This window comes from Dromaius novaehollandiae, chromosome 1 (genome assembly GCF_036370855.1).
Source record: "Dromaius novaehollandiae isolate bDroNov1 chromosome 1, bDroNov1.hap1, whole genome shotgun sequence".
NCBI classification, from domain to species: domain Eukaryota; kingdom Metazoa; phylum Chordata; class Aves; order Casuariiformes; family Dromaiidae; genus Dromaius; species Dromaius novaehollandiae.
The window spans coordinates 126643404-126656360 of record NC_088098.1 but is presented as its reverse complement, the minus strand read 5'-3'; the positions used below and the strand labels follow the sequence as shown (position 1 = coordinate 126656360).

Genomic DNA, 12957 nt, shown 5'->3' with positions numbered 1-12957 from the left:
CCCCTTGAGCCTTCTCTTCTCCAAGCTGAATAGTCCCAACTCTCTCAGCCTCTCTTCATATGAGAGATGCTCTAGTCCCTTAATCATCTTTGTGGCCCTTCATTGGACTCACTCCAGCAGCTCCATGTCTCCCTTGTATTGGGGAGCCCAGAACTGGAGCCAGAACTCTAGATGTGGCCTCACCAGAGCTGAGGAGAGGTAAGGATTACTTCCCTTGACCTGCTGGCAACGCACTTCCTAACGTACCCCAGGATGCCACTGGCCTTCTTTGCCTCAAGGGTGCATTGCTGGCCTATGGTCAACTTGATGTCCACCTGGACTCCAGGTCCTTCTCTGCAGAGCTGCTTTCCAGCAGGTCAGCCCCCAGCCTGTACTGGTGCATGGAATTATTCCCCCCCAGGTGCAGGACTTGGCATTTTTCTTCGTTGAATTTCATGAGACTCCTGTTGGTCCATTTCTCCAGCCTGTCAAAGTCCCTCTGAATGGCAGCGCAACCATCAGCTGCAGCAACCACGCCTTCCAAAAGACTTACTCTCCTGTCCAAAGAAAAAAAGGTCTTCGAACCAGGTCTCTGTTTTAACAGAATTATGGTACAACCATTGAGTAGATGATTTTGTCACTGTTAGGTTGCAAATTCAAGACTTTATGTACTTGGAAGACTGTGAGGAATATATACAGTTCTCCTTACGATTTTGTTAACAACCAGAATGCATGTAGTACTGCATTTTATAACATTGCGTCAGTGGAATTCTGACAGCATGAAGCAAAAAAGTGCTAAACAAGTCAATTCCTACTCATTTAAATTTATGTTGGACTTTACACTTGGGATACTTGCCTTTTTTGTATGCATCTTATCTCTATATATGGGTATCAAATATATATTACAAACAGTATAACAAACTTTACGAAAAAAATCCATTGCAAAGTGCTATTTTGTTGAGATGCTCTGAAAAGACACTATAAACCACAGAAAAGAAATCTGAGTTGCTTGTGATGTTTCAGGAATGCTGAAATTGCTACAACAGACTTGTTATACACAGTTGCTTATTCGTTTTTTATATCAAATGGATTTTTAAAAGCTTTGTATGGTGTTATAAAATGAAAAAGTCATTCACCTACTTCCTGTTCCTCCTTTCTAATGCTTGACAGTTGGTAAATATAATCCAGACTCATAGGGCAGAGTCTAGCAGTGTGAATCCAAAATGGTTGATTTTCACAAATAATCATGAGAACTGGAATTTTCCTAACAGCTGACAGATTATGTTTTAGAACGGGATTATTCTATCAGTTATTTGTTTTTCTTCCGGGATATTAGTCTGAATATCCTTATTTTCTATTCCAGCAAGAAAGCTACTCAGAATTCCTGAATACAAAGTTGCTTATTTTGGTGCCTCAGTAGGAATTTAGGCACATAATCTTCAGTTCCAAAGTTTAAAACTGTCTTAAATAACTTGTAGATTCATGTCATACAATTTTGAGGGTTTTGTGGTTGCTTATGTGTAAGGAAGAACTGCAAAACAGTCAAAGCATTCAGTTTGTCCTGATATTTTTCCCTTTCTTCATTTTTTTCCCAACACCACAGAAAAAAATATAAAAGATAAAATTATAAAAGATAATTATGGCACTTTCATAGATCACATGGATGGAAGCCACAAATAAAAATAAAATAGGCACTATAAAAGCAATGGTATAGGCTTGCATGCAACCTGCTCTCCTTTCTGCAGGTTATAGAACAGCAGTAAAATATGCAATTACTTTATAATATTTGGCTTTGATTAATAGCACACTTCTGTGACCTACAGTGATTCAAGTGAATATCTTCACAGATGCAAAATGATTCTCTCCAAATCACATTATGACCTGAATTCACCAATATTCCAGTCAGTGTCAGGGAAGGGAAAATAGCCCAATAATGTATAATTCATTAATGTGATGTAAATTCACCTAATGCATCAAGCAACTGTTTGGTGAAGCTGATGCGAAGACTTTAACAGGTAGAGCTTCACTGCAGTAGCAACTCTGAACAGAGGCATCCAGCAGGGTTTGGGGTCATTACAAGGCAACACACTTGGCTCCTTGGGAGCACTTCTCATCAGTCCTAGCATTCCAGACCAACCCTCTAGATAAGCAAGAGGCCACTTTAATGGGCTTTAAAGAGGGACTAATGTATCCCTAAGCAGCTGAGAGGAATGCTGCTGCAGTCCAAGATCTCAAGGCAGTGGGACTGGAAGGGAGAAGGAAAGCATCTAACTCTCAGGCAATCTATTGGAGCTTGCTATTATTTTTTATTCATACCATGGAAATTTCTACTGGCACCATTTTAGTAAAAACTTGAGGCTATTTTATTCTGTAGAATATTCTAGCCTAAGACATAGACACTTTCTGAAATTCATACCATTTCCATAAGTCATTTAATAAAATATTATTTAAAAGTTGCAGCTGAGTCATAAAATGCGCTCTTTTTATTTTTATTGTGTTTGAACCTAGTAACTATCTGTATATTGAATTACACTATACAGTTTCATTTTTGAAAATAAATAAATGATTAGATCAGTGAATTATGTGCCTATAATGCAAAATAGAGGTTCTGATGATTCAGACCAAAAGGTAAAGTTTAAATGGATTATATAATTATCTGTATTGCAAAATCAATTACAATCCCATAACTTAAAATATATCTTTTATTCTACATAGATTTGAGTCTTCCCTGATTACCTTCTTCAGAGCACTGAAGATGCTTTTCTGGTCCTAAAAAGTATAATCAACATAAGCAACATAGTGCTTTTCTCACTGATGCTATTGTTACTGGATGGAAAAAAGGAAATTTTACTTTGGTAAAGGACAAGCTGAGCTAAAAGACTGTCAAAGCAGCATATAAAAATTCATCTTTTCACCTTCTGTTTTGAATTGTTATTGGCAAAACTTAAACATCCCTAGAAACAGATGACTCTCAGCACTGGAAAATCATATGCCTTTTGTCATGCTACTTGTGTACTCCTTAACTTGTTGCTGTTGTCTTATCCTTATTCTAGTACTTTTGCTGCAGACAAGGGGCAACTGAAGTGACTTAAAGTAACTTCACAACAATTTTACATTCTTCCAGGACTGAAGCCATCCAGGGACTGCTGCAATTTAGAAATGACTCAGGAACAACCTCCCTTGCCTTTGCAGATGGTTGAAAGTATATGTCACTTACAAAGGTGATAATTCTCAAGAGAGGTGATAATTCTCAAGAGATCAACTTGGTTTACAACAACTTTTCCATGTGGAAAAGGTAAAAAACTGTCATAAGCATGTAAGAACCCATGTTCATTAAATATACTCCATATTGTGACAAATGTAATACAAAATGAAACATGGAATCGATCGAGGACATTCTTTCTTCTCTATGCACAGTCTTTGCTTGTATAATATGTCTCTCTCTGCCTCCTCAGCATTTCAACTCTATGTATTACATTGCTAAGGGTATTTTATTATGGAGCACATAACACAACTTTATTTTATAATTTTCAAAGCCCCTTTCCTCATCTCAACTTTGACTTTTGGACCTGCAGTTTTGAGTTCATAAAAATCCATGCTTTGAAAATTCAAAGCAAGCAAACAAACAAAAATCTTATTATGGAAACAATGTTAAGTTTTCTGTTTAGTTGAACCATTCTTCTGAAGATTTATCTCTTACTGATTCAAGGGACTTGAATCTCTTTTCCTAGATAAATCTGTCAAAACCTTGTCAGGCATATTAATGTAATTTCTTCTGTTTAAATCCTAATGGTCTCAATGTTTATTAGAAAGTGACTATACATATATATATATATATATATATATATATATACACACACACACACACACACCCTATACATATATATGAAAATACTAATTTAATTTTAGGTCTAGGTCCATTAAAGAAGCTGAGACATGTTTGTACTATTGCAAATTCTGTGTCTGATCTTTCTGTTCTGCAAATGTCTATGCAATTGTACTATTACTTCATTTTTTTTCTGCTGATTGTCAGTTATCTGTTAACTTAGAATTTAAGGTAAAAAGTACTAGTATACACTATAGTAATCCACTAAAAATTGAAGCCATAGAGCCTTAAATATGAAGGTAGCAGTAATGTAAACTTCAGAACATGCTACCTTTTGACAGAGTGCTTCACTTCTCTTTTGATGGAATAAATGGTATTTTAGGCTCCCATACCATTTAGATCTCAATCTTTCTTCTGGCAAGCAAGCTCTTATTTTTGTGAATGATTCCCAAATCATTTACAATCATGCCACTGCACCACTGACAACAGCATATTTGAAGAAGTCAGGTAAGGGTTATTAATCCACTATCAATTTTTGAGCAGCCTTATTCTCTTTCAGTACACATCCATTAAAAATTACACAAGCAAAAAATGAAGGTACTAGTCACAACGGAAAACCTTAAGCTAACATACCCATAATTTTCAGTTTAAGGACTGAAAATTCAAGTTAGCGCCAATTTGGGGCAACACAAAAATATCCCTAATTTTTATGTGTAACATTAAGGTTTTAAGGTTCTATCTCCTGAAACATATTTACTAGAGGAGAGAGATCTGAATGTACCAAAAAGCCTAAATCTTCAGGAAATCAAACCTAGTGTGTATAAAGCATAGCGTTAAAAAAGATCCGATTTGCTGCTGGCCCAGAACCCATTTTCAGTGTTACACCTCATCCGTCAAGTGCTTAGCCTCCACCTTTGCTCAGTTTGGGAATATCCTGTCTGATGCATTCAGCTGTAAGGAGATATTAAGGGGGGGGGGGGGGGGCGCGAGAAAAAAGGCATTATTTTTTGTGTCATCTTAGCTTTTCATTAAAAGGGCACAACTACAGAGAGGAAAAAAGTTACTCCCTTACCATGAAAAAATGCTGCATATGTATATAAAAATATATATGTATGTATGTATGTATGTATGTATGTATATATATAAAGAGAGGACGACTTTTATGAGAGGAGACGCCGCAGCCGCGGGTGGCCTTTCAGCTGGGGGGCTTCAGAGGGAAAGCCACGTCGCCCTCCAGCCCGGACCTGAGGCCTCTGGAACGCTAGGGCGGCCGTTGCCCCCAACGGCAGGAATTACCTTCCCGCCGCCTCCTCGCGGAGGAGGAGGGAGCTCCCCGGCCCCGGGGCAGCGGACCCCGGGGGTAACTCGGAAAAGGGACGGAGCGGCAGGCAGCCACGGGGCTGAGGGGCAGCAGGGCCCGCCGAGGGGCGGCAGAAGAAGCCCCCCGCCCGGCACGGCGAGCCGCCACAGCCGCGAGGGCGCTGCCGCCGCTCGCCCCAGCCCCGGAGACGCCCCCTTCCCCCCGCACGGCCCCTAGCGGCCGCGGCGGGGAGGCGCCCGCGGCGCATGCGCGGCGCCGTCGCCTGCCTGCCCAGCGCCGGCGAGCCGCGGCACGCGGAGAGTTCAGGGCAGCCAGCGGGGCGGCGGCCGCGTGGGGCCGGCAGCTCTCGGCCTCTTCCGCCGCTCAGACACCGTCTGCCGGCGTCTCCGTGCCTCGGGCAGGAGCGGTGAGTGCGGAGCAGCGCGGGCGGCGGCGGAGCGCCCCGCCGCGGGCGCTGCTGCCCCGTCCCTCGGGCGGCCGCGCTGGGCGGAGGGGCGCAGCGCAGCCGAGAGAGCGGTGGCAGTAGTGAGCGGGCTGGGCTGGAGGGGCCGTGGGGCACGAGGCGCTCCGGGTGCGGAGCGGCAGCCGGGCTGTGGGAGGTGCCGGGCGGGCGGGCGCTGCCCCGTCACGTAGTTATAGAGGTGCCCATAGATATCCGCGCGAGCGCTATCTCTACGTGGGGTGGGGGCCCCGAGGCTGTGTCCGAGGGGGTGGTTTGCGGGAGGGGGAAGGAGCCCCTCGGAGTTTGGGGAGGGGAGTGCTGGCGGTCCGTGCGGGTCACCGCGACACTTCGCACTGCCCTTAACGTGCGTAGGGCGAGAGAGGGGGCCGGGTGCGCCTGAGGCGGGGGAGTATCGGCGGGAAGGGGGGTGGGGGATGCTGCCGACGCCGTTTTCCGCCCTCCCATCCCCCGCGGGGGTGGGAATTTCCTGTGAAGTAACTTTGCGAAGTCCCCGCTGGGCTGCGCCGCGAGGTGCCGCGGGCTCCTGTGCCGCTGCCTCGCCGGGAGGGTGCGCGGGGGCTGGGGAGGAGGCGGCGGGGCCGTTGGCGGGGCGGCGCTGCGCGAGGGGGCTCGGCTGCCCCCGCTGTGCCAGCCCTGGGCTCCCCGGGCAGGGAGAAAGGGCCCTTTCATCGACCTCCTCCGCCGGACATCTGATGCTGTCTTGTTCGTGGGTGTGTTGTGATGGGGAGGGGAAGGGCAAGTGACATTTTTATCGCGTAAGTTTGGGGTCTGGGGCTCCTCACCAGCCTCACTGTTGCAAGCTGGTTGTCTGGGAGGTAAAGGTGTAATTGGTGGCTGTGTGATGGAGACTGCGAGTGATGAGAGAGGATTAAATCGGAGTGAGAGTCATCAGAAGCCGTCGCTGCCAGGATGAAATGTCTGCTGAGCCTTGTGGAGTTGCAGGGAAAACTTCTCTCAAGGGATTTCTGCTATTTCCAGTTAAACCGGGGGAGAAAATGTTTTGGCTGTATTTAACAAATAAAAAAAATCAGTGGACTTGTTTGCAGGAGATTGATGGTTGTCTCCAAATAAGAGAGCTATTATTTCCAGTGGAGTTAAGAAACAAATAAACAAAATCCACCACCCAAAACCAAAAAGCTCTAACCACTTACACTTTTCATATTCCTGCTAAAAGTGAAAGGAAGTTTTAGCAGAATCACCCAAAGACTCCATCTGTACTAGGCATGCAATAGCTGGGTTTGTCACTGCAGCTGAAACTTTAAGCTGCTGAGTTTGGGTGTGTACACTGAAGCTAAGAGTCTCCAGGGCTCTGATGGACCTCTCCTAGGTCTAACATGGGCAAGACAGCAATCTATTCATGTTCACAGGAAACAAGAGTGTGTGTGGGGGGGGTATAATGTCATCACAATCAGAGCTGGGATTGGCTGCTGCATTGAGCGAGGGATGGAAGAGCTAGCACTTGCTAGGTTTATTGGGAACAAAACCTAGGAGAAACGAACTAGGGAGTTAAGGGGAAGAGACTAAAAGCAAATGAAAACTTGAGGTTCTTACGTGTCTATTGTTGTAGGTAAGTCTGAGGGTGGGAATATTTATGCAGGAGCTAGAGTTCTAGATCAAAATCAGTGCCTTAGATTTATTGTTACTTTTATTTGGCACCATCACTGAAAAATAGCCTTGCTCCTTCTGCACCCTCATTGCTCCACTTTCTGTACCATCCTATCCCTTATGCTGCCATCGTTGTTGGTACAACTGTAGAATGAAGTAAATTGGAGTACTGTCCTCAAGTTCACACTAACCTTTTTATCTCTTTTTTTTTTCCAGTTAACCTAGTTAGTTCTCTGGTCTGGTTCCCTGTACTGCCACAGGAATGCTTATGCTGGCATAAGGAAAGATGTGTAATAGGGCAGGGGAAGGCTTTATTTATGTATAAAGTACTTCTTTTGTATAAATATATATATGTATACACATACCAGTTTAAAAGGATTGTGCAACTGTGATGTTGGGCATTTAGGGTCTGGTGTTGAATGGAGAGTGCCACTGATGAAGTGGTTGTGCTTGAGAGGTGACTAGCAGTCTGAGTAGACATACCCAGTAAAGGTGAGTCTTTGAGAGAAATTCTTACTGGGACAGGAGAGTGATATTAGAATTCAGAGAAGAGGGGGCTTCTATTTGAGAATGAAGTATGGGAACAGTAATGAGATAGACTTCTGTACTTGTCTGTTCAGTCATCTCACTTCAACGTATGTCTAGTCAAGAAAAGTTTACTCTGAAACAGATTAGGATAGAGCCTGGGATTCCTGCGTATCCCCATTCTCTTGGAATTAACAAATATGTGGAAATCCTCAGGCAAAATGTGGATTATCCCTTTCTCCTGCAAGTTCATATAGAGGATTACAGCTAACTAATGCTGCAAGATAACGCATGAGCTCAAATGGCAAAGCATTGCATGGTGAAATTAAGATAACCAGCTCTGGTGGTTTGAGATTGATGGTGTCACTTTTAATAAAATAGTTACTGTAGTTACAGTAACTGTACTAATATTGTCATTTCCAGAAGCAGTTGCAAATGAAAAAGAATAGGATTAAGGCTTTTTACCTAACCTTAATTCACCATCCTTGTACATCTAGGTTGGACTACATTTTTATAGTAAATAATGTGTTGTTTTTTCCCTAAAATTCCTGTTATCCTCAAGTTACTAAAGAAATGAAGTATTTTGGCTTTATACTCGTTCCTTGAGCTGTGGAACCCCAGGACTTATTTCCTGAACATTATTCAAATCTACATTCAAATTCTGCTTTGAATATGGAATTATTAATTTCCTTGTGTGTTCATCTGTTGTGCTTATCACTCTAATAACTCAGTACTTGACAAATGTCAATTCATATTAACAAAAGTCTCCTGAGACAAAGAAATATCATCCATGTGCTCCACAGGAAGCATGAAAGGTAAAACTGTAGAGACCAAATCTGGTACACATAGATTCTGACTTTTTTTTTCTTTTTTCAGGGTACTGAGTTCCATATTCTTACTTACATTCAAAATACAGGGCCAAATAACTTGAATTACTAGCATAAGCCTGTGCTGGTTTTGCAAGTCAAGTACTCAGATTTTGAGGAATGCACCCCTCAAATAAAAGACATGTAGTAGTGCACACTGAAACTATATTCTTAAGAGATTTATTTAGCGTCATGAAGGAACTCTGTGGCAAAAGCAGGGATAGATTATGCTTCAGGACAGTATTCACTTGTTTTAGACTGTGCTTTTGTGAACCTTTCTTGTTTGCTATGCGTTTTTTTTTCTTCCCCCTGTGTGTTTCCTTTCTCCTGTGACCCTCTTTTCTCCCCTTTTGTCCTTCCCACTTCTGTGACCTCCCTCACTTGTGATAGTTACTCTTTCCATACCCAGCTGGTGAGATGGTCACAGAATTAATCAGGTTTAAAAAAATTATGACTTACTACTGGCCCTGGATTGTTTTCTTTACCCAGCTCTTATAAACAGCTGGTTGTGGGGGATATGATGTGACATGACATGCAGTTAGTACCACTTACCCCCAGTGTGAGTGCTGGAAAAAACAAAAACATTTTGTCACTCCATTGCCCTTTTCATTGATCCTGCTAATCTTATTTCTTTAATATCTTTCCATTTGCTCAACAGATAAGGTCTTTTGAGAGTTTTTGGTTTCATGTTCTCAGCTCTGTCTTGAACTGCTTTTTATGCCGACTTACTATTTCTTGAATTCCAACCAACTATATTTCCAGAATACTCACTTTCTCTTCCCCCATCCCTTACTCCCTCTCCCCTCTCACTTTATAAGCAAAAATACTTGCAAATGTGCAGTAGAGAACAATACAGAACTGGCAAGGAAGTGGATTAAATGGCCTAATGTCTAATATCTGTTCTCCTCCTGCCAGCTATTTTCGGTCAAGTTTAGATGTCGGTAACTGTTTGACCTTTTAAAATCTAATCTGACAATACGCAGCCTTTTCCTTGTTTACCTTTGTTCTGTTTGCTGGCTCTCGTTAAGTAAAATTTGATATACGCTTGTGAGGTCCAAAATATGCTTAGCCCTTTCTCTCGTTGTTTCCAACATCTGTTGATGGTACTGATTATCAGAGGATTTGTGCTTTCAGTAAGGTTGCTAAATACCATTATTAAAATAAGCACATTTCAAAAGCAAAGCCTATCTTGAGACTGTGGATTGAAGGAACTGCATACTAACCACTTAAAATCACACCATGTTTTTGATTTTACTGAGGAAACATTTGTTGAAAGTTATTGTATAAATATTTCGGGCTATTTAAGCATAGATTATCACTATGTAAAAGATCTTTAACTTTGGATGTGAGCTATGCATCAGTTGAAAAATCAGCTTGTAAAAATCAGACGAGAAACATCTTTGCACAGTTCAACATAATGGAGATAGTATCTAGGGATAAGACTCCTACACAGTATAGTAGCACAAGAAATGTTTCCTATTTTCAGAGTAAGAACAATTCTTGCATGAGAGGGAGAGAGGATGTCCTCTGACTGTCATCTTTGAAGCTTGAAATTGCCCGAATCTTAGATATTCGCATAGTGCTGTGACCACTCTACCCCCTCAGTGAAGTGTTTCTCTTGAAGTATTTGAATCAACCTTCTCATGTTGCTTCTGAAACAGCTTATGAAAGTTATCTCATGTTTTAAGATCACCCATGAAACTTACTTTCAACTTTTCAGCATCATAGTGGTCATTTTGTGACAGTATTATTTCTCCAACAGTGATCAGAGTAAGTGATACTACAAATTAGGGAAAAAGTATGTGAAAGGTAGTCTTGGCATAGCCTTTCATAGAGAACTTTGTAATTGGTTTGTTGCTTGAAACCAGAATTCTTTATTTTTTTTCAGAACGCTAGTTCAGGCTGGAATTTTTTTGTTGTGGTTACATTAACATGTTAAACCCTATTGATATAATTCTGGATATTCCTGTTTTGCTGAGCTCCTTGTTTTCCTGTAGTATAACAATGAATTTCATGGACCAGTTTCAAGATGCATCTTACGGTAATTACTCCATTAATCCCCCTCTCTAATTTAACTGCCTCTTGTGTAGTATCTATTAAAATTAGCCATATTTTTAAATGTTGACTACTTAACACGGAAGAATGGTTCTTTTTTGGCTGAAAGAACCAGAATTTGTTAGCTCACTGGTGTGAAGCAGTTTGTTGAAATGGTACCAGGAAGAATCAGAAATAATGACATCATCAGACATGTTAAACTTTTGCACCTGTCTGTAGCTCCAGATTTATCAGTGTGCTATTTACTGACCTTTTGTGTATTTTTCAACTGTCATTTAGCTCTCCAAACTGTTTGCTAATACTGGGAGCAACTTATTGTCCATCTTTCTTTTCCTGTTCCTCATTCTCATGGCTACGGGGAAGGGTTGAAAGAGGTCTCAGCAGCAGAATTACTAGCAAAGTCTGCTGCCTCTCTTTTGGTTATTAGACTTTCCACTGCAGCAGCTGAAATTAGCACAGTCCTTGACATTTTGTTTTAGTGCTGCTCAGCAGTACTGAGTATCAGAAATGAAATGGACTCACTGTGCTGTTTTCTGTTTGCTACTGCTGCTTATCAGAGCTGTGGGCAGCAACAAAATAAAGGCATGGCTTAGTCTGGAGAACTGAGAGTGTGACTTTGCAAGCAACTTAACTGATGCAAACACATGCTGCTGCTGAAAACAGAGTTCTTACTCTTCCCCACCTTCCTTGCCTGGTTTGCATTCTGACCATCTTCATTATGTTGGCATTAGCACGCCTAATACTGTGCGGTCAAGTGAACCAGGGAGCTGATCTGTCTAAAAACAAAACCAGTCAAACTCCTCCTTTTTCTCCCTTTTTCCTCCTTTTCTCCTCTCTTTTTCCTCCTTTTTCCTCCTTTTCCTCTTTTCTCCTTTTTTCCTCCTTTTCCTCCTTTTTCCTCCTTTTTCCTTCCTTTTTCCTCCTTTTTCCTCCTTTTTCCTCTTTTTCCTCCTTTTTCCTCCTTTTCTCCTTTTTCCTCCTTTTTCCTCCTTTTTCCCTCCTTTTTCCTCCTTTTTCTCCTTTTTCCTCCTTTTTCCTCCTTTTTTCCTCCTCCTTTTTCTCCTTTTTCCTCCTTTTTCCTCCTTTTTCCTCTTTTTCCTCCTTTTTCCTCCTTTTTCCTCCTTTTTCCTCCTTTTTCCTCCTTTTTCCTCCTTTTTCCTCCTTTTTCCTCTTTTCCTCCTTTTTCCTCCTTTTTCCTCCTTTTTCCTCCTTTTTCCTCCTTTTTCCTCCTTTTTCTCCTTTTTCCTCCTTTTTCCTCCTTTTTCCTCCTTTTCCTCCTTTTTCCTCCTTTTTCCTCCTTTTCCTCCTTTTTCCTCCTTTTTCCTCCTTTTTCCTCCTTTTTCCTCCTTTTCCTCCTTTTTCCTCCTTTTTCCTCCTTTTTCCTCCTTTTTCCTCCTTTTTCCTTTTCCCTTTTTCCTCCTTTTTCCTCCTTTTTCCTCCTTTTCCTCCTTTTCTCCTTTTTCCACTTAACCTCCTATTACTCTTTTCCTCCTTTTTCCTCCTTTTTCCTCCTTTTTCCTCCTTTTCCTCCTTTTTCCTCCTTTTTCCTCCTTTTCCTCCTTTTTCCTCCTTTTTCCTCCTTTTTCCTCCTTTTTCCTCCTTTTTCCTCCTTTTTCCTCCTTTTTCCTCCTTTTTCCTCCTTTTTCCTCCTTTTTCCTCCTTTTTCCTCCTTTTTCCTCCTTTTCTCCTTTTTCCTCCTTTTCCTCCTTTTTCCTCCTTTTTCCTCCTTTTTCCTCTTTTTCCTCCTTTTTCCTCCTTTTTCCTCCTTTTTCCTTTCCCTTTTTCCTCCTTTTTCCTCCTTTTTCCTCCTTTTTCCTCCTTTTTCCCTCCTTTTTCCTCCTTTTTCCTCCTTTTCCTCCTTTTTCCCTCCTTTTTCCTCCTTTTTCCTCCTTTTTCTCCTCCTTTTTCCTCCTTTTTCCTCCTTTTTCCTCTTTTCCTCCTTTTTCTCCTTTTTCCTCCTTTTTCCTCCTTTTCCTCCTTTTTCCTCCTTTTTCCTCCTTTTTCCTCCTTTTTCCCCTTTTTCCTCTTTTTCCTCCTTTTTCCTCCTTTTCCTCCTTTTTCCTCCTTTTTCCTCCTTTTCCTCCTTTTCCTCCTTTTCCTCTTTTCCCCCTTTTTCCCTCCTTTTTCCTCTTTCCTCCTTTTTCCTTTCCTCCTTTTTCCTCCTTTTTCCTCCTTTTCCTCCTTTTTCCTCCTTTTTTCCTCTTTCCTCCTTTTTCCCCCTCCTTTTTCCCTTCCTGCCTTTTCCTCCTTTTTTCCTTCCCTTTCCTCATGTTATCCCTTTCTCCTTTTTCCCTCCTTTTTCCCTCCTCCCGTTTTC

The 12957-nt window shown here is 42.0% G+C and overlaps 1 protein-coding gene across 3 annotated transcripts in view; it reads left to right on the top strand.

Annotated features, from left to right (window-relative positions):
* Positions 1-5330: 5330 nt before the first annotated feature.
* The window catches only part of PRRG1 (proline rich and Gla domain 1), a 38837-nt gene continuing 31210 nt past the window's right edge, over positions 5331-12957 (top strand). For all 3 annotated transcript variants that reach the window (XM_064497753.1, XM_064497749.1, XM_064497759.1), the window contains exon 1: positions 5331-5532. In XM_064497753.1, the coding sequence (XP_064353823.1) occupies positions 5372-5532 (161 nt within the window). In that variant the 5' untranslated portion in view covers positions 5331-5371. The remainder of the gene's footprint in view (positions 5533-12957) is intronic.